Genomic DNA, 22,529 nt, shown 5'->3' with positions numbered 1-22,529 from the left:
TTTTTATTAATTTTGCTATATCAGATGCATGATTATTGTATTAATATTAATAGTTTTGAGCTTTATTGAAAAATCACCTTATTATAGAAATTTTAAACTAATGATAAAATAAAAATCTGATCTAATATTACAATTTTTATTTTACTATTTTCGGAAAGCTGTCTATAATACAGTGCAGTGCCACAAATAACTATTAGATATTTTACTGAAAATGTGCAGATTGGCTTCAGTAGAAGGTGATTGTTGGTTAGACATTCAACCTCAAAGACTTCCTAAAAGGTCAGTTTCAAAGTCAATGCTTTCTCTAATTAGGCTAATATGAGCTTCTTTGCCCCTACATCCCGGTAAGGCAGCAAATTAGCCTTAAACTGTGTATGGACTTAGTATTGGATATGTTAAAATCAACCCTGTATGTAAAAGCTTCTCTAAAATAGATAACTTGAGATGGAGTGTTTTTTTGTTTAATTGATTGATACCTTAGGTTAGGTTAGGTTAGTCTATATATAGGGTACTAGGTAGCCCCAAAGGGGTATGGGCACTGGAGGTATAAGCCCTGAAAAGTTAGGGCCTGCTGCATCGCCCACTTCTTTATTTTCAAAAATAAGGATGGGATATCTTTTTAATTTCTTGATAGGCACTCTGAGGGAAAACACTGAAATTATTTGTTCAGGTATGAGGATGGCCGCGGCAGTACAAATCAGTTTGTATCACCCTGTGTTCCAAAACACAAACCCAAACCCCACCAGAACTTTGTTGATTATAATGACCAAGTCGGTTATGAACCAGATGGTCCCTACTTTTTTCTAGCAGAGTCAGGTACTCTCTCTCTCCTTTTCTCCTTCTTTCTCTCTCTCTCTTTCTCTCTCTCTCTCCCTCTCTCTCTCTCCCTCTCTCTCTCCCTCTCTCTCTCTCCCTCTCTCTCTCCCTCTCTCTCTCTCCCTCTCTCTCTCTCCCTCTCTCTCTCCCTTTCTCACTCTCTCTCTCCTTTTCTCCTTCTTTCTCTTTCTCTCTCTCTCTCTCTCTCCCTCTCTCTCTTTCTCTCTCTCTATTAATTATAATAATCATGTCAATTATGAACCAGATGGTCCCTACTTTTTTCTAGCAGAGTCAGGTACTCTCTCTCTCCTTTTCTCCTTCTTTCTCTCTCTCTCTCTCTCTCTCTCTCTCTCTCTCCCTCTCTCTCTCTCTTTCTCTCTCTCTATTAATTATAATAATCATGTCAATTATGAACCAGATGGTCCATACTTTCTGCTAGCAGAGTCAGGTACTCTAAGCACTTTTTTCTCTCTCTTTCTATCTGTCAGTCTGTCTTTCTCTATTTCTTTCTTTCTCTCTCTCTCTATCTCTCTCTCTCTCTCTCTACCTCTCTCTTTCTTGCTTTCTCTCTCTCTCTCTCTCCCCCTTTTTCTCTTTCTCTCTCTTTCTTGCTTTCTCTCTCTCTCTCTCTCTCTCTCTCTCTCTCTCTCTCTCTCTCTCTCTCTCTCTCTCTCTCTCTTTCTCTCCCTCTCTCTTTTTCTTTCTCTATTAATTATAATAATCATGTCAATTATGAACCAGACGGTCCATACTTTCTTCTGGCAGAGTCAGGTACTCTAAGCACTTTCCTCTCTCTCTTTCTCTCTGTCAGTCTGTCTTTCTCTATTCCTTTCTCTCTCTCTCTCTGAAGAACCATATTGGACCTGCTGCGGTTAGCGTTATCCTTCACTACAGACAGACATATATCCTGTTGCTTAGAAACCCTAAATTCTTGGCTATCATAAGAAACTTTCTATGATTTTGCATTATATATTTTGTCAAGGTTGGGGAGAACAAGTGCTTTATTTGAATGATGTAAAGAAGGCTTATCACAAACAAAAAATTGAGGTATAAAAGTTATTGCATCGTATTATAGATTTTTCGAAGATATTGAAATGATAAATTATAAGATTATATTAGTTTTGTAAGCCCCGAGGGGGATTTTTATTTTAATTTTTTTTTGATACATGTATATAATACGATGCTATACATGATTTTTAAGTATGACTGGGAAACGGTTCTAATCCGGCGGATATTAATCGGTTTCGAAGCCATACAGGAAAATATATTCTATTTTCATTGTCCATCTTTATTTATCTATCTATCTTTTAATGTATGACTTTATCTTATGCTCTGGCTCGACAGCAGCGAGTGGAAAGCTACCATTTACAATTTTAAACATTAGCTGAAGGTCTTTTAAAAAAGATTTGTCAAAGCATCCAAACGAGTAACAATATAAGCTTTAGTCTTTGGCTTTGTTTATTATTTCAAAAAGCTTACTATTAGACTTAATTGTTTCTATTCTACTAATCATGGATGCTTTCACGTAAACTGCTGGTTGAGAACTGATAACAACCACAGACCTTATCTTTTTAAAATACATTAAGATATACATAGGGTATTTTTTCCTATTCCTAACCCTGCGGGACTACCCAATTTAACCTAACCTATAACACAATGTCAATTATAACTAAACAAACAAAAACTCATCTATAATTTATTTCAAAATAATTGGTGGGATATCAGAGCTCAACTCTTATTTTTATTTTTAGATGACAATGGAAAAGGTAGCACAGAGCTGTTTGATGTCCATTGAAGTCTCCAGTTCTGTCAGTCAAAACAGAATGGAAGTTTCAGGTAACAGAGGCGTACAGAAAGTGGTTATAGGGGGGGTGTATCCTCCACACTGGCAATGTCCATTCAGGTGTCCTGTTCTGTCTGTGAAAACAGAATGGAAGTTTCAGGTAACAGAGGCGTATGGAAAGTTGTTATATGGGGGGGGGGGGGGTGTATCCACCACACTGGCAATGTCCATTCAGGTGTCCCGTTCTGTCAGTCAAAACAGAATGGAAGTTTCTGGTGACTTGCCAAGGTGGCAAATATTTAAAGAAATATAAATAGCCAAAAACTTGCGAAAAGCAGTCATATTGCTATGGAGGTATTATAGCTAATTAAGCTCCATAATAATGGGAATGTTGACAAGAAGTTTCAGCCGTCTATATTGAATAGGAGCCGAGCAAATCAGGTTTCTCCCACTTTGGCGGACATTTGGAATTGTGGAGTAGTGGCAAATGTTTGTAACACAATACTTTCTTTAATATGTGACTAGCGGCTTCACCCGGCCCTTAGAATTCTCTATGAACTCTTAAGTAAAAAGAGGGTGCAGTTACCCCCCCCCCCCCCCTATCTAAAAAAATAAAAACCTTCTCTGGACCAATAAAAAAATTATCATAGTTTTCAATAGAGACACCCCTAACCCCGCAGGGGTTAGGCATTTAAACAACCTATAAGATAATTCAAAATAGGTTAGGTTACGTTAAATGGAACCTAGTAATAGTGATAACTTTTTATCTTTGTGACGTAACAAAAATCGAAGAATGAGAGAGGAAGTGGGAAAGGAAACCCCTAAAAAAGAGATGGATTTTTGTTACGTCACAAAGATAAAAAGTTAGACACTATTACTAGGTTCCGTTAAATGTCCGCTTCGATGTTTGTCAACTCAAACGTTTGTCACACCTGCGTTTGTCATCCGAGTACCAGTATTTTTACTGTTTTTTTCTGCTTCTCTCAGGATTTGGATTCCGAGAAAAGGCAGGAGTTGTGGAGAAGAACTGTAAATGGGAAGTAACCACTGAATCCAAGGGTCCCTGGTCTGTGGGCACAATTGTTCAGTTCCAGAATACTAAAACTCAAGGTTTGGATAATTTTTTTTTAGAAATTAATATATATAAGCTTATAGTAGGTATGTGTGTGGGGGTGGGGGTTCCAATGCTCAACTACTGCGGAGAGCCTTAACACTGAAGAGCTACCCAGCACCTCGTATAACCGAACCTTACATAACCAACCATAGTTAATTAACAAACAAAAATATACCCCAACCCCCCTCCCTATTTAAAACTATTTCAAAATAATAAGGTATTGCGGGGGGCGGCTGTATCTGAAAACGCCAACTTTTTAGCTAGACCAAAAATGTATAATTTTAGGGGTTATTTTTCTTCAAATTAAGACCAAACTAATGAGGTGCCACCGGCCCTTTATTTTATAAGCTTGTTTTTTTTAGGCATTTCCAGGGATAAGGGATAGGAAACGTAGGAAAATATTATTTCAGGCCTATTTCAAGCCTAGGCCTAAAAAACTAGTTTTGAGATGACGCAGTAGTTTGTTGTAAACAGTAATGAAATAGCTGTGTGTGTGTGTGCAGATAAAGTATAGAATAAAATTCAGGTAGCTAGTCTATATGTTAATGGCTTTTGTTAAAATCACGTTTTGATGTTTTTTTGTCTCTTGCATTTTTATTAAAGAGTAAAAATTTTATTAAAAAATATTATTTTATCATTAATTATTAAAATTCGAAATAAATAAATAAATTTAGTACAATAAGTAAATAAGTACTTGGGTAACCTTCTATCAATAATCTTGTTCTATGTTAGTAGAATAATGTTTTTTGTACTTTTTAGCATTTAATAGTACATTAGTTGTTTCATTCAATTCTGTATAAAGTTTTAAAATAAGGTGTATCAACTTTTTTTTTATAGCTAGCCGGTTCTTTTAGTAAGTAGTAGATGTAAAATTTTTCATAGAATTCAGATATGCAATCGGTTTTTTTTGTAGACCTCTTATTTTTTAAGTAATTTAAGTTTAAAAAAAAAAATTAAGTCGATTTTAAGGTACTAAAATGCAACAAAAAAAAGAAAGAAAATGGCCATTATGAACAAAAATAGTAAGATCTTTAATTTGACACCTTACTTTTTCAATTCTGTCAGGAAATTATTGAAAAAATCGATTTTTTTAAACCCACGAGAATAAAAACTTTGAACTTAATTTTATCATTTCACAGGTAAAAAAATATGGGTTCATATATACCTTTAGAATCAGAAAAATATTACAAATCCATTGTAAGCAAAGTTGAAAAAAAAAGTTTACAATATAGTATATAAACTACAAGAAAAGGAATTATATGAAAATATCATATTATATTATAAAGGCAACGTCTTAATTCTTGAATTGAGTATAAAAATGGGAAGGGGGTAAAGAGGGGGTAAAAAAGGGAAGACGAAAGTGTTGCCTGAACAAAAAATATAATTGGCCATTTGTTTATTTTTTATTTTTTTACTTTTTTTCAATTTTGCTTACAATGGATTCGTAATATTTTTCTGATTCTAAAGGTATATGAACCCATATTTTTTTACCTGTGAAATGATAAAATTAAGTTCAAAGTTTTTATTCTCGTGGGTTTAAAAAAATCAATTTTTTCAATAATTACCTGACAAAATTCAAAAAGTAAGGTGTCAAATTAAATATCTTACTATTTTTGTACATAATGGACATTTTCTTCCTTTTTTTTGTTGCGTTTTAGTACCTTAAAATCAACTTAATCTTTTTTTTTAAAACTTAAATTACTTAAAAAATAAGAGGTCTACAAAAAAACCGATTGCATATCAGAATTCTATGAAAATTTTTACATCTACTACTTACTAAAAGAACCGGCTAGCTATAAAAAAAAAATTGATACACCTTCTTTAAAATACAACATTTCTTTTATAAACTACCAAATGAATAAAATCGTAGCTACCTACTTTCCAAAAATTATCACTCTATTTTTGTTTGTTTTTATATATGGTATTTTTTAATGTAAACTCTGGGCAGATTTGATATTTAAGTTGAAGTTTCTTATTAATTCCTATTTTTATTTCTTAGCAGACAAGATAAATTTTTTTATTGCCGCGTTTTATTATATTCTAATCCGCCAATTGGTGATTGGTTGATACAAAACAGGCCGATTATTATTGGTTTAGAGCGATAGCTACTTGGGAGCGTCCGCCAGTTTGATAGGAATTTGTAAAAGTTGCAATATCCCTTTAGAATCTAGGCTGGGACCTAATTAATGGCCAGGTTTCCTATCCCTTATCCCTGGGCATTTCAGACACCTCCCTACCGCACGCCAATAGATTTTAACAATGTTTATTGTAAAATCTAATAAAAAGTACAAATGATTGTACATTTTTATATTCATAGAAAACTGGATATAATCCGTTGCTATACATAATTTTTCAGTATGACTGAGAACCGGTTCTAATCCACCGGATATTAATCTTTTTTGAAGTGATACTGGAAAAAAAATCTCATTTTTTTAAATTTTGTCATGTGTTTAGGTATTCTTGGTTTGTCTGGAAAACTGTTGCCGTCCAGTATTCGAGGAATGGATATTTAATACGTGGATGTTATTAGAGATTGTCGCATATCCTGATAAAATGTTTTTCCCTGCTGGCTTAAATAACTATAACCTCCCTCCCTCCTTATTACTTTACTCCAAGCCACCCCCCCCCCTAACCATGGAGGAACGTGTTGACCAATATCTGAGGACTGTATTAGCAACCTAAAATGATCTAAATTCCCCTGTCACAATATCCAGGTATTTTATATCCATGATACAGGAGAAGAGGATTGGAAAGAGGTTGTCTCATACTTTCCTGAAGATCTTAATGAGCAGACTATCAACAATACACTGTGGGTTGTGGATGATATCAGATTAAGGTAACATAATTTACTTTTCTATCCGTCCATCCATCCATCAGTCAGTAACTCTCTGGGAGAAATGTCTTAAAGTAAAAGAATAAAGGGGGCACGAGCCATCTGTAACTCTACCCACGAGGTTTGTACCCTGTGCCACAAGGACGTCCAAGCTTTTTTTTTTTGAGGGGGGTGTAAAAATTTAAAATAAAAAAATTTGGGGGTCCCAGCTGTACCGACTTATAATTGGGTCTTTGAAAATCAGCCAAGCCAATAGCATGGGAAATATAAACACAGCCAATTCGCTACAAAAGATCAGACTTCAATTTGCTAGCAGACGAAAAATGTCCCCATCACTTGTGCCAGGTAGTTGTCTGAGTTTTACACCTATACTTATTGTTAAGATACCCATTTTCAGAAAGTATCCAATTTACAACTTAATTTGTTGGTTAGTCTGTCGGCAATGCTACAAAAGATATACATTTGCATACAACTACTCTATAATTCACTTTGTCTGTCTGAAAATAAATCAAACCCTGCTTAAAATTGATGTAATATTTGGTTGTAGTCCCTTTCGTAACATCTTCGTTTTTTCACAGGAGCTTTTTTCCTATTTCTAGACCCTGCGGGGGGCTCTAACCCTAATGGGCTAATTGCCTAACCCTGCGGGGCAATCACCTAACCGAATATAACCTAACCTAATCTAAAATAACCTATTAAAAGCCATTGTGAAAACACGATGAATCGCCCCTTAAGGGGCGTTTCCACGAAAGGACCTTTCCCTAATATTTTTTAAAAATCAAGAATGAGAAGGCATGACCGACGTACCAAGTAAATTATATTTTGGATGTTTATTGATATTAAGAATTTTCACACAAAAATTTAGCTATCCAGGGACGTCCTAGATCCCCCCCCCCCCCCAAAAAAAAAAGAAAGAATTGAACTTGAGTTTACTTCACCTACCCCCAAAATTTTAATTTTAATTTTTTACACCCTCCATCCCCCCAAATAAAAAAAGCTGGTACTTTCTTGCAGCCATCCATTTTGAATTCACGCTTCACTCTAGCAGCTAAGTTTCTTACATACGGCATTAATTTTGTGGGAAAATTTTGCTGACTAATGCGCATATACACTTAAAATCAATTAGTTTCGTCGGTCTAACGGTAATGCTTTAAAATACATTTCCCAGCAGAAATCTTATGTGAAAATTCACATGAATACTGAGCATTTATACTAAATAATCTGTCCGTCTGTATGTCAGTTATGCTCTTTTTTCCATCAATTTGCCAGAGAGAGAGAGAGAGGGAAAATGGCTGTTTATTAAACTAGTCCCCAAAGTTTTACAATTTACGTTTTCTTATTCGTTGGCTTAACAACTTTTACTGAATTTTGATTGGTTGATTTATTAAGTTTAGTGTTCAAACGTTGCAACCACTAATTTTAATCTACAGATAATTTTGGGGTAATTTTGTGTGTTATCATTAGAGATATACACCAATTTATCGGGTATTGTCCTATTCCTTTAGATTCCTGTCTATTTGCTCTAAATTTGCTCCGCTACTTATTAATGTTGTCATTCTTGTTATAGGCAAGATGTAGAGTTGCTAGATGCTTATCATCATGATGTATTATATGGAGTTGGCACCAAAGATCTACAAGAGTCTGAAAAAATTAATAATACTGCTCTGAGCATTGAAGATCTTTTTATTCTTCAGGAAATAAATCCTTAATTATTTAATTCCTATATTTGCGACAACTTTTACTACACAGAATCTTCCAATTTTTGACATTTACAAAATGCCCTGCTTCATTTAATTCCTATATTTGCGACAACTACAAAGAAACTGATAAATTTAACTCCTGATTTTGGTGTATAGGGAAGAGGTGGAAGAGATGGGGGTTAAAAGAATCAATATTGTGTACTATATAACTTTTGTTTTTAAAAAATATTGCAATTTGCAAATCAGAATTAAGGATTTACCCAGGGTAGAGAGAAAAAATTAGTAGAACAAGTTTTAGAATATCTTTCTAAAGAGCAACTAGATGAACTGTTGGGTACAGATGGATATTCATTGAAGAATATTGAGGAGACAAACATAAAACATCCTATTGATAATTATAATCTGCTCAAGAGAACAGCTAGGACTTGGAGGAAAATTAAAGATACTGTTGACTCAGATAAGGTAAATTTTCAAACTTTTAAGTACTTAAAGGAAACTAGGTAAACAAGAATTATCAAACAACTAAAATGACAGCTAAATTCTTAACTTTTTAGTTATCCTGATTATAAATAAAGTTAATCATATAAGCAATCAAGATAATGAGAAACTAGGATTAACAAAAATCTAAATTATGCAAAATGCATTGCTAAATATTTAACTTTTATTTACTTTCCCCACATAAACTTAAAAAAATTAGTCAAGTCATGACTACTTTTGTCCAAACCCTAAGAAACTAAGAAATCAATCAATCAATAAAAACATTCAGGTCAGAGATCTGATTGCTAATATAGAAGGATACCTACCACAATGGGATAATTATAGAGTTTTTGTATTAAGGTTTGAGATCTAATAGCTAATATAGAAGGCTACCTACCACAATGGGATAATTATAAAGTTTTTATATTAAGGTTAGAGATCTAATAGCTAATATAGAAGGATACCTACCACAGTGGGATAATTGTAGAGTTTTTGTATTAAGGTTAGAGATCTAATAGCTAATATAGAAGGATACCTACCACAATGGGATAATTATAGAGTTTTTGTATTAAGGTTAGAGATCTAATAGCTATTATAGAAGGCTACCTACCACAATGGGATAATTGTAGAGTTTTTATATTAAGGTTAGAGATTTAATAGCTAATATAGAAGGATACCTACCACAGTGGTATATTTGTAGAGTTTTTGTATTAATGTTAGAGATCTAATAGCTAATATAGAAGTATACCTACCACAATGGGATAATTGTAGAGTTTTTATATTAAGGTTAGAGATCTAATATCTAATATAGAAGGATACCTACCACAGTGGGATGATTATAGAGTTTTTATATTAAGGTTAGAGATCTAATATCTAATATAGAAGGATACCTACCACAGTGGGTTAATTATAGAGTTTTTATATTAAGGTTAGAGATCTAATAGCTAATATAGAAGGATACCTACCACAGTGGGATAATTATAGAGTTTTTATATTAAGGTTAGAGATCTAATATCTAATATAGAAGGATACCTACCACAGTGGGATAATTATAGAGTTTTTATATTAAGGTTAGAGATCTAATATCTAATATAGAAGGATACCTACCACAGTGGGATAATTGTAGAGTTTTTATATTAAGGTTAGAGATCTAATAGCTAATATAGAAGGATACCTACCACAATGGGATAATTGTAGAGTTTTTGCTCCCCTGGGACTTTTACTTTTACAGGTATAATTTAATTTTTCATTATTAAGGTTTATACATTTATAGCAACTATGCCTCATAAAGGCCTCTAGGGGCACTTGAGGGAAGTTAAAGGGGGAGTCGACCACCCAATTGAAATTATAGATTCAAAAAGAAAAGAAAAACAATTTTTTGGAAGAGACTGTGGATTTTATTTCCAGGGTTGATTTCTCTTACCCTCCTCCAAAAAAGTCATAAACCTTTCCAGGACCTAATACTAAATCCTTGAAATGCACCCCAAAGGGGTCATGGACAGGGAGGTAGGGGACATTGGGCTATTAATTACTCTAGTCACCAAAATTTTATAATGTAATTTACTTAATTGTTGGCTTAACAACTTTGGGGACGCTTATTCAATTCGGATTGGTTAGTTCATTAAGGTGAGTGCCCAAATGTTTCAACCACTAATTGTAATCTGCGGTAGGGGTAATTTTGTGTATCATCATTGGGGATGTACTTAAAAATATTGGTCATTGTCTTATCCAGTTGAATTTTTATTATAAAATGCTGCCAATCAATAACCAATGAGACACTAGTGAAACTAAATTGTATGGCATATTCCTGACACAACCCAATCTTTCCCGATTTTGTATATTTTTTTGAGGAACACGACTCCAGTGACGTCATATTTTTCTTTCCCGAAAAAGGAAAGGGGGGAAGAAAAAAAGAGATGGGAGAAAAGGGGGTTTTCCCCATCTCTTTTGAAGAGATTTTCTTCCCCCCTTCCCTTTTTCGGGAAAGAAAAATATGACGTCACATGAGTCGTGTTCCTCAAAAAATTATACAAAATCGGGAAAGATTGGGTTGTGTCCATATTCCTGTAATCCAAACGGATATGTTAATTCATACTTTCTTGTATCAAATACTATAAATATAATTTTCAGTTTTACCATGATATTAGTCCGAAAGAAATGGTTGAAGGAAAGATAAGTTTTGAAGGAACGACCTACCAAGCAGCAACTAAATTAAGAAAAGATGATGTACGACTCATAGCAAAGCTGGCTGCTGAAAAGAATATGTTAACTTCAGGTGAAATTTTTTGTTTGTTGGAGGAGCATTGCATACCTATTACTAATGTAAGTCAGTTCATTAGCCCGACCACCCACATTTTTAATTTCAGAGGGGGGAATTGTTTTCTAGGGCCTATTTCTCTGAGAAAGGGCAGTACCCTCTCCCAAACTAATTATAAACCTTTCCAGTACCTATGAGAAGGTAAAATTGAAAAGGAGAATCATATCATTTCAGCGGTTAGCGAGATCCTTCGTTACAAACAGACAGATAGACTTTGTTAAGACATAGTCCTCAATAAAATCGAACCCTAATTTCTGAATCTAAAATAATATTGTAATTTTTGAACCCCAAAGGATTAGAGCAAGGTTAGATGTTGGCGTTAGAATGAATCCTAAAAATAATTTTTGACACAGCGGAAAGTGTTATGTAAGACATCATACAAATACGTCTAACAGGAAGGATGAGAGGGGCGTGGGAAAGGAAACCCCAAAAAGAGAGATGGATAATATATGTATTTTTATGACGTCACACGACACTTTCCGCTGTTCCATAATTTAATTTTCCAGTATAGCTTTGAAACTGATTAATATCCGCTGGATTATAACCAGATCCCAGCCATACTTGAAAAGCATGTACATATTTTTGGGCTTTCCCGGGGCTATCAAAACCGGTTTTGATCTTATAATCTTTAATTTTATATCCGCGGAATGCTGTCTATAATACGAAGTGAATTATAACTATTTTTCCAGAAATCCAATGGTATGAATCCATACCTGGCTTGAGAAAATATCTGGCTGAAGCCATAGAACATCACAATGAAGTCATATTGAATCCTGCCCTGGCTATCAAAGAAGAAGCGGTTACTTTCAAGGAAATTATTGTACAAATCAAAATAATATAAATATACGAGGATATTATGATTGGGGAAAATTGTCGTTTGTATAGGTTGCTAAAATGGACATCTTTCATTGGTTAGTTTGTTCATCCAGTAGGAGTTGAGGGGAATGGGTAAACGGGGTGAATTACAGGAGGGGAGATCGTTATTTTAGCAAGCTATAAGTTTCACTTCATTAGAGTTAATGAATATCTAATGTAAAATCCAAGAAATAATAAATCCATTCGTAAATAATATATTTTCATATGTGCAGCTAGTATATATATAAATATACTAGTGGCTACGCCCCTAGAGGTCTCTAGGGGCACTTGACGGGAAGGGGTTGGTGGTTGATTTTGCAACCCAATTTTTTGTATTTTAGATTTTATTTTTATTTGGAGGTTTGTGTCCCACCCCTAAAGAAAATAGCTTAAAACCATCACAGAACCAGTTTGTATATTCCCTGAAGAGTAGAACCCAATCGATTTTCAAAGTTTTTGTGGATAATAGTATCAAAATTGAATTTTCTGTTGTTCTAATCATTCAGTATGTAATTTACTTTGACCATCACTCTGTCAGTCATCATATATAGAATTTTTTTAAATATAGAGAAAAAGGTTTCATGATCTTTTATTCAATAATCTTAATTTTACCAGATGCCTTTAAAATCCATTGTCCGTATTTTTTTATGCTTCGCTTCTTATGGATGTTGTCATCCTTGTTTATCTAAAAATTGTTAGCTCATTGTTGCTGCGGTTTTTTTAGACCTAATTAACCTGATTTGTATATAATTTAAAGGACTCATATATGTACAGCGATATGGAAAATGATTTTGAAGAAACGTTTGAAGTAGAGAAGAAAAAATTTAAAGACAGTCTTGAACAGGAAAATAGATATAGTAGATCTAGAATGTCATACTTGCCCTAAATCCGTTAAACTTAAAAGGAATCTCCAAGCAGACGAAACCTGTTACTTATTTTTAGTTATATATGATTCATTCCAATAATACAAGCTACACAATATTCCAACAATACAATTACCTAAGTAAACCTTTTTTCTAAGAAATGCGACTATTAATAGCTTTTTATATACTTTTTCAATATAAACCCTAAAGTTTTAATCTAAAACTAATAAAAAATGATCCAATTCATGCTCAAACAATGACAATAAGAAAACAATAATAAACTTTGAATCTACTCACCTCTCCAGAGCGCTACAGCTCGAGACCTAGCCCTTGTGGAGAAAAATCATAGATTTTGAGTTCTTGATACATACTTTTTGGCCTCAAATGACTTGTATGAGAGCTAGAAAGCTGGGTAGAATTTTATGATGAAGATAAAATTCAAAACAAACCCTATGCTAAAATTAATTTTATTATATGATTTTTCGGCTTAGTAAGATTCCCTTAAAATAATACTAGGTTGAATTTTGACATTTTTAATATTTTCTTTTATAGCCTGCTGCATGTCGTTAAATGTTCTTTGATCTAATTGACCGCAACAAACACCATTATAAATGTAAATAAAGATCTCACACAGATAAAAAATGGAGTTATAATTTTATTAGAGGGGGGGCTATATCATTTTAAAGACTGGTAATTTTTTGTAACATATACTGTATAAGGAACTTTGTAAAGACACCTTAACCATATCTATTACCAGAAAGCACCATCCTGCGCGGGAACATATTACTTGATGACTGATGATGTTATTGCCAACTGTAAGAAAGTTGCGCCTGTTAATACAGGTGCGTACTTGTTTAATTAGAAGCAGCTTACAGTGCCTCATAAAAAATGACGCCATAAGATACAAATGACCAATCATAGGCCAGTATACATTTTATTATTGGTCAATTACAATGTATACAGAGCTTGATCTTTAAATCGTTTATAGGTGATTTAAACCAGGGCGATTCATTCAGCGCACCATCAAATTATTAAATACCAATCTTTAAATCGAATTTGCATGGGCGATTTGGATCGGGCAGTAGCGTGGTAACGGCGCGCCAATGCCACTCACCGAATGGCATTGGAGGTTCAAATCGGGGTGAATCATATGTAATAAATGGATATTTTTTTAATTACTTTAATATTTTATTGCAAAACTATCGAGAAAACATTTTTATAGTTATTTTTAAAATAAATTATATATTAATGTTTTATATAAAATACCATACTGACACGGAATTTTATATATAATACCTTACTGACACGCCTTAAGTAATAAAGTTGTACTGGCGCGGATCGATATTTTAGTGAGTGCGCAAGCGATCTAAAAACACCGCGCCGAAAATCTTTTAAAAATCAATGTTTTATAGGTGCGCTGTGGCTCACCACCATCGCACCTACGGTTCACCTCTGAATCGCCCCGATTCAGCGCACCATAAAAACGATTTAAAGATCCAGCTCTGGACTATCATTGGTCATTTGTATTGTATGACTTCATTTTTTATTATGCACTATAAGCTGCTTCTGGTGCTTTTCTGTAAAGTGACTTGTTGACCGCAGAAATCTCAACCCCTCACCCCCTCAACTTATTTTTTAAAATAAGTTCAAGGTTTTTATTGGGTTATGTTAGGTTATATTGGGCAATGGGAAGCTCCCAGGGTTAGAGATCCCTGAGAATTAAAAAAAACTACCCTACTCTTATATTTAGAATTTATTTTAAAGATGGGGGGAAGGGGGTTCAGTGCTCAAAAAGTGTTTTAAGAGAAAGCATCTAATGCCTATATCAGTGTAGCAACTTTAACATGACAGTGTCTGTCTGTCAGATTTTATATCTGTAATGCAAAATTTTATCTCACTATCACTAATCTATCAGCTTACTTTTTAGCTTATTATATTTTGCATTCTTTCCCTTTGCCTTTACTCTCTTTCTCTATCCATCTATCTCTTTCTTTCTTTTTTTAGATGTTTTCTGTATTTTATAACATTGTATAACTTTTTATATTTATTTATATTTTTTAAAACTTTCGAACTTTTTTCTCTTTTTTAATGTTTTTAAAAACTTCTTTGCCACTAGCCTTTTTGGGGCTTCGCCCCTACATGAGAAGGAAGGTTACACAATCTTTTTAATTTGATAAAACAAAGTTTAAAAGAAGAAAAGAAATTTGAAAAGAAAAAAAATTTGAATATAAAAAAGTATAAAAAAATATAAAAATATATAAAAACATTAATAAATTTAAAATTAGAAAAAAAATATAAAAAGAAAATTTTTTTGGGGGGGAAATTTTCAATTTTTTTTTTTGGGGGGGGGTTGGAGGTGTCCCACCCCCAAAGAAAATAGCTTAAAAACACCACAGGACCAATATGTATATACCCTGAAGAGTAGAATCCAATCAGTTCAGTGGTTACCAAGATCTTAAGCTTCAGACGGATAGACATCAAGCTACTACTTTGTATTATATCTATCTATCTAACTATCTTTTTTTCTTTCTTACAATTTTGAAAGCTTGTCAGGGAGGAAAGGTATATTGGACAGTAAATTAAACTGGTGCCCAAACTTTAAAAACCGTATTCTTATTCGTTGGTCGTAAAACTTTGGGTACTTTTATTGAATTGTGATTTGTTAGTGTCTAGATTTTTCAACAAATAATTTTGATCCACAGAAGGGGTGATTTTATTAATTTATGGTCCATTGTCTTTTCCCTTAATATTCCTGACGTTTTGTTCAGGTCCAGAACACTTGTGTGAATTCATCCATTTTAATGATCCATATCTTAAAATTGGCGCTTTCAGGAATTTAAATTAAAAGTTTATTTTTTTTTGTAAAATATCTACTCCATACTTAGGGTATGTCAGTATGTCCAACCAGTGGCGTGCACAGGGTTTTTGCCAGGGGGGTGCTCTGGTTTGTTTTTAGCTTAACTGTCTTAATTCTCTTGCAGTTTTCCTTATTGTACCTAGTAGAGCACATGGCCATCCTCCTCCCTTACTTATTTAAAACTATCAGCTTCGCCCCTAGCCTCTAGTGGCTTAGCCTCAAGAGGTAATTAAAAAAAGATAAAAACATAAAATTAAGTACTACTGTACTGGTGCTGCCTGTAGTTTAATGTAAACTAACTTCCTCATAAACAAAAAAAATGGGGGGGGGGTGGATTTCCCTTCAAGAAAATAGCTTAAAACCACTACAGGACATATGTATATACCCTGAAGAGTATAATCCGATCGGTTTAGTGGTTACCGAGATCTTAATGGACGGAAGGACGGACGGACAGACAGACATCAAGCTACTTTGTATGTTAGATACACTGAAATAACGGGTGGGCGGCGGGTAGTTTTTGTTTGTATGTTTATTACTATGGACATATTAGGTTAGGTTATATTGGGTAATCCCACAGGGTTTAAATTTAAATTACTTGATGCCAGATTTGAGAAGCATGGAACTGATCCTGTGATAGCTGAAATTCATAACCTAATGTATGATGATGAAATGGAACAAATTAAAAATGATACCAAAGGTAAATTATTATTTAATACCTATATTTGAGACAACTTTTACTACACAGAAACTCCCAATTTTGAACAACTACAAAATCCCTGCCCCTCTCGGAGAGCCTCGAACCCACAAAGGTAAATTATGATATAGATTATTTGTCGCTTCGTATTATCCATTTTTTCCGCGGATATTAAGATGAAAAATAATTGGATTACCACTGGCATTGATTTTATGATTTCTAATCTATAATTCGTGGGGATTGTCTGTAATACGATTCTATTCATATTCTTTCAGTATGGCTATGAACTGGTTCAAATTTAGCGGATGTTAATCCGTTCTAAAGCCATACTGGAAAAAAAGATTTTTAGTGTCTTAAAAGGATAATTTTTATTGATTATCATATTTTTAATGTTTTAAGTGGGGGTTAGCAAAATATGTTTGACTCCCCTCTGTTTTCATAGATTGAATATGAAACCTTGGTAATCCCAGTAACTAAAAAAAATTATGTGCTCAAATTCCTTTTGCGCATTTCAGGTTCTTAGCTATTTTGCATTGTTAAAAATAATACAACCGTTACAAATTTTTTTAGGAAACATGAGATCGACTCCGTATTTGGTAAACAATCAGCAGCTCGAGTACAGCGACAAGAGAACGTCGAAAATAAAATATATAAGCGAGAGAACCCACAAACTGATAGCCAAGGTGTCGAGAAGATTAGAATTATCCCTTGGTTTCAACCTTTATAATCCAAGATATAAGTAAGTTTTTTTTTCAAGCACATCTTTTCTAAAGTAGGTGTCTTAACTTTATTGATTTTTATTTAAAGTAGCTAGTCGGTGTTTTTAGTAAGTAGTAGATGTAAAATGTTCCATAGAATTTAAATATGCAATCGGTTTTTTTTTGTAGACCTCTTATTTTTGAAGTAATTTAAGCTTTTAATACAAAAAATTAAGTCGGTTGTAAGGTACTAAAATGCAACAAAAAAAGAAGAAAATTGCCATTAAGAACAAAAATAGTAATATCTTTAATTTGACACCATACTTTTTAAATTCTGTAATTATTCTGTAATGATTGAAAAACCTCAGTGAACGAAAACTTTGAACTTAAATATATCCTAATACAGGCATAAAAAATATGTGTTTATATTTACCTTTAGAATGAGAAAAATATTACGAATATTACGTAAGCAAAATTGAAAAAGTGTACAAAATATGATAAAAAAAAATATATGAAAACTGTTTAAAATGTATGAATCATGAATGGCCCTTACAATCAGTTGATCAAAATAAGGAAGGGTTATTTGTGCTCCAAGACCATTGAAACAAAAGGAAAATAACAAAAGTAAAATCAACTCAGATAATATTGATTTTAAGATTATTCAATTATGTTTAATCTACATAAAATCACAATTGTAGATGGTAAAAAAGAGATATCTTTTCAGAGAAAACTTTTATTAATTACCAAAGCTATATTACTCTTATATGCAATAAAAATATGAAAAATATTTTTAAAACTGGGATTTCAAACCTGCTGATTGTAAGGGCCATTCATGATTCATACAATTTAAACAGTTTTCAAATAATTTTTTATTTACTATTTTGTAAACTTTTCAATTTTGCTTACAATGATTCGTAATATTTTTTTGTATTCATTCGAATCCGGTGGATAGGAACCAGTTCTCATCCATACAAAACTATGTCTAGCATTATGTCTAGTATTATATCCAGCTTTCTATGAATATAAAAATGTACAATCAAAAGATTAAAATCAGTTTTCATTATTATGGTTATTCAGTTCTGCTATACAGTTTCAGAGCTTCGCTTTTATGGATGTTGTCATCCTTGTTCCTCTATAAATACATGTTTAGTTTCGCCTCTGAGAATTTCCAAGTGATGAATTATGGAATAGGGGGACAGATAAGTCTCCATGGCGATAATCCAGGCCTACCAAAGCTGGAGTCTGCGTTAATTGGAGGTAAAATTATTTGTTTTTTTAGGGGGGGGGGGGGGACATTGGAATTATACCCGCGCACTGGATTGATTCGCCCTTAGATGTGATTTTTTTTTGTGCAGTAAGGGGTGTCTCATCCCCCAACAAAATAACTGAAACCACCACAGAACCATTATCTATATTCCTTGAAGAGAGTAGAGCCCCTAAGGCTTCACACGGACGGACAAACATCGTTCTTTTTCGTATTATAAATTTTAGAGTTAAAAGTTAAAGGTTGGGGGGGGGGGGGCGTAAACACCCCTTTACCCTACCCATTAGAGTTATTATTGGTACATCCAATTTTCTTACAGTGGTGATTTCTTATAAAGTGCCGTCGAACACTTAACTCCCCCCTCCTATTATTTCAATTAAATTGAAAATAAGAGAAGGGTATTTTATTTTCTATGTCTAACACCTGCGGGTCTACCCTTATATGGGGTGGTAGAAATACACCTCTCCCCTCTCCATAATTAATGTAGATATTAAGACAGCTTATTCCAACAACGAAATTAATTCAAGAAAAAAATCACAAAACCTATACGTGATTTTCAACTGTCGTTGGGGGGCAACACTTTATAGAATTGACGACCTTTTTATCTGCCCCAAAATATTGTTTTAGTTTTATTTCGCTTGTTGACTATATTTTATTCCTGTTTTTAATGATACTTTTCAGGTGGACGGATAACCACCTCCATGGTGTATCTATCAGACGTAGAGGCGGGTGGGAGGACCATATTCCCCCACCAGAACGTCAGTATAGATCCCCGGGCTGGCAACATGTTGTACTGGTCGGTTCTAAACCATAAGTCTTACATGAATTACAGGAACGAAACAAAAATTATTGAAAATTTGTATTACACCCCATTAAATCTTTATTACCTTCAAAAGAATTGAAACACTAGGAATAATTATTTGTGTAGAGCCTATAAAAAAATGACATAATACAATGTAAATGACCAATGATAGGCTAATAACAGGCTAAATTACCAATGGCAGGCCAGTATTCATTTTAATTGACCAATGGAAGGAAAGTGTGACGTCATTTTTCATGGGAACCATGAAAAGCATTATTTTTTCTCCATTTTTTGTTTTGGAGAAATTTTATATAAATTATTTAATCTCAAGTTCTTTTGGAAAGTTTAACTCAATTCTCGAGGATAACAACATCCATAAGTAGCGAAGCGCCAAAAAACATCATTGGATGGACCAACGGACAATGTGAGTTTAGGAGCAGATGCTTATTTGTCATAACATAAGGCAGGAGGAAGAATATGCAAAAACTCAAGGAAATCACGAAACCTTTCAAAAATAAGGTTTATAAGTTTGATCGACAGACAGACAAAAAATTTATAGATTAGACGCGCAAATGTCACAACAAACTTTACTGAAAATTTCAGCTATCTATCTTCCTTAATAGTAGATAAATCACATTTCTTCCCTTATTATAACAAACTTATAGACAAAGTTTTTCTTTTGAAGTATGACCGACAGACAGACAAATGACTAAATGTGAATATCTAATAATAATTCTTATATAAAAGTTTCTGCTGTCTATCTTCAATAGTAGCAGATAAAATCACATTTCCCCCCATAGCATTACAGACTGAAGGACAGAAAGGGTCCTTCTCTATAAAAAATACAAAACTTTTCATTTTTGTTTTGCATCAGAATGACCCATATGGGATGTCCTGTTGTTTACGGTAACAAATGGATAGCCAACAAGTGGGTTCTGTGGACTGAGCAGATGAACAGGGAAACAGCTTATAATGCCATTGGTTAATTATAATGCAAACTGGCCAAACATTGGTCAATTACAATGCATACTGGCTTATCATTGGTAAATCCTAATGCATACTTACCTATTATTGGTTAATTACAATGCATTTGTCATTACAATGCATACTGGCTTATCATTGGTCAATTACAATGCATACTGACCTATCATTAGTTAATTACAATGCATACTGGCTTATCATTGGTCAAATACAATTAATAAAGGCTTATCATTAGTCAATTCTAATTTATACTTGCCTATTATTGGTTAATTACAATGCATACTGGCCTATCATTGGTAAATCACAATGCTTTGTTACCTATCATAGGTCAATTATAATGCATACTGGCCTATCATTTGTCAATTACAATGCATACTGGCTTATCATTGGTAAATTCTAATGCAAACTGGCCAATCATTGGTCAATTACAATACATACTGGCCTATAATTGGTTCATTAAAATGCAAATTAAGATATTTAAGTTTTCCGGAATTTTAATGTTAGGGGGAGATTTTAAATCTGCATCAAATTTTAAGGATTTTTTTTATAAATTTCGTTTTTTGTATAATTCTTTATCTGAAAGCGGAAATGCATTTTAAGTTAATTAATTTTGACCAATAGGATAAGTGGATTTTAAATTACCTGCGCTCTAATTGGTTGAATGATGTACGCCATCCAATCAGAGCGCAGATTTTTTAAATCCACCAATCACAAATCAAAATCAAAATTAATTAACTTAAATTGCATTTCCGCTTTTAGATAAAGAATTATAGAAAAAACGAATTTTATAAAAAATCCTCAAAATTTGATGCAGATTTCAAATCTCCCCCTAACTTTAAAATTCCGGAAAACTTATATATCTTAATGCAAATTGGCCTATCATTTGTGAATTACAATGCATACTGGCATATCATTTGTCATTACAATGTATACTGACCTATCATTGGTCAAAATGCATACTAGCCTATCTTTTGTCAATCACAATGCATACTGGCCATGGCCTAACATTGGTCATTTCTATGGTATGACGTCATTTTTTATTATGCTCTTTAAGCTGTTTCATTACCAGGTTCCCTTGCTACAAAGATCAGAGTTTCTTACCCCACCACCATGCAGCCATTGATTACAGCGACCCAGCTTTTGCTCAACATGTTCTTACCCATTAAATTTTTAATAATATGGTAGCGCTGGAAAGTGGCATGTTTGACGTCATAAAAAATACTTCTAATAAGAAGGGAGACCCCCTAAAAATGGGATAAATCCGCCAAAAATTTATATTTAGAAAAAATTTCTTTTCCAGCTGTCTACTAACAGCCATTATTAATTCCTAGAATAGATAAAAGTCGATTTTAAATTCTTTGGATGTACCGATTTTTGTCAAAAGATCCCACTGTGCTCTTCAGGGAAAAAAACTACTGTTCCTGTAATGATTTTAAGCTGTTTTCTTGGGAGGTGAAACATCCCCCTCCCCCCTGTCACACACTAAAAAAGGAAAATTCTCCGCCCTCCACACTATTTTTTTTTACTTTATCTTTTTAAATGTAAAATTAAACAATTTGGGAGGTTGAGATCCACACCTCCCCTCAATTGCCCCTAAAGGCCACTAGAGGGCGTAGCCGCTAGCATTATATAATGCACAAATTGAGGTAAAATAGAAGTAAAAACCAAGAACCATTCAATAATTATTTTGTTTGCTCCTTTTATAGATTGACAGTTTTGTATCTATACTACCAAAGGAAAAGTACGGTAAATAAGTTACTTTATAATCTAGCAAATCTAAGCTTTAGCAAAACTATTTTTTTTTTTTAGATCATACGGATACTATGATATAGAAATAATGGTCTTTCCTATAATATAAGTGACCATTTTTTTTTGTCTGTAGCGAAGGATACAAGGTTTTTTTAACTATTTTGGGGAACAATATCTCCAGCCTCCCTAGTAAAAATCCTCTCTCCCTATTATTTTTCTTTTCTTTTAAGAAATGGATGTTGGTGCCACGCCCTAGTAATAAAAAAAACAGAGGGATATGGGAATTTAAAGAGTAACTACTCATTGGTCATTGGAATTTTAATTTTTGGATCTTAAAATCATTATTAATGCGTATCAAACAGACGAACGAATGTAAACTATGAAATAAAGAGTTTCTTTGCTTCCAAAAAAAAACTTTTGAAAATATTTGCTATTTATATGATTTTAACGGTTTTTTTTTATGAACACTAATTTTCTCTGGGAAGCTAATGTATTCATTCGACCTTTACTAGTCAAAATTATCAAAATAATTATTGTTGTCCTTAAAATTGATTTTATTAAGTAAAAAATAGAGATTTAATAACTATAATTTTAGTTTAGTTTTAAAATTTTTTAACTTAATGATTAAATCATACATTTTTTATATAAATAAAAAAAATATTGACAAAAACTATTAAAAATATGCTTGTTCATGGTACATTTTTTCCAAAATAGCTTGGAGAAAGT

At 33.2% G+C, this 22,529-nt stretch overlaps 2 protein-coding genes across 2 annotated transcripts; both read left to right on the top strand.

Moving 5' to 3' along the window:
- Positions 1 to 211: 211 nt before the first annotated feature.
- Positions 212 to 8,255, top strand: LOC145335174 (uncharacterized). Its single transcript, XM_080180904.1, has 8 exons — positions 212 to 279; positions 671 to 816; positions 1,799 to 1,863; positions 2,568 to 2,652; positions 3,587 to 3,709; positions 6,168 to 6,214; positions 6,452 to 6,549; positions 8,114 to 8,255. The coding sequence occupies exons 1-8, from the start codon at positions 212 to 214 to the stop codon at positions 8,253 to 8,255; spliced, it is 774 nt and encodes a 257-aa protein (XP_080037030.1).
- Positions 8,256 to 8,418: 163 nt separating this feature from the next.
- Positions 8,419 to 20,059, top strand: LOC145335173 (prolyl 4-hydroxylase subunit alpha-2-like). The gene is made up of 12 exons (XM_080180903.1): positions 8,419 to 8,424; positions 8,511 to 8,708; positions 9,865 to 9,954; positions 10,854 to 10,998; positions 11,730 to 11,860; positions 13,516 to 13,600; positions 15,527 to 15,590; positions 16,221 to 16,312; positions 16,880 to 17,048; positions 18,158 to 18,264; positions 18,953 to 19,130; positions 19,948 to 20,059. The coding sequence occupies exons 1-12, from the start codon at positions 8,419 to 8,421 to the stop codon at positions 20,057 to 20,059; spliced, it is 1,377 nt and encodes a 458-aa protein (XP_080037029.1).
- The last annotated feature ends 2,470 nt before the right edge of the window (positions 20,060 to 22,529 follow it).

This window comes from Acartia tonsa, chromosome 13, assembly GCF_053477335.1.
Source record: "Acartia tonsa isolate MP-2025a chromosome 13, ASM5347733v1, whole genome shotgun sequence".
Classification (NCBI taxonomy): domain Eukaryota; kingdom Metazoa; phylum Arthropoda; class Copepoda; order Calanoida; family Acartiidae; genus Acartia; species Acartia tonsa.
Note: the sequence above shows the minus strand (reverse complement) of the source record. Positions and strands in the feature narration are given on the sequence as shown.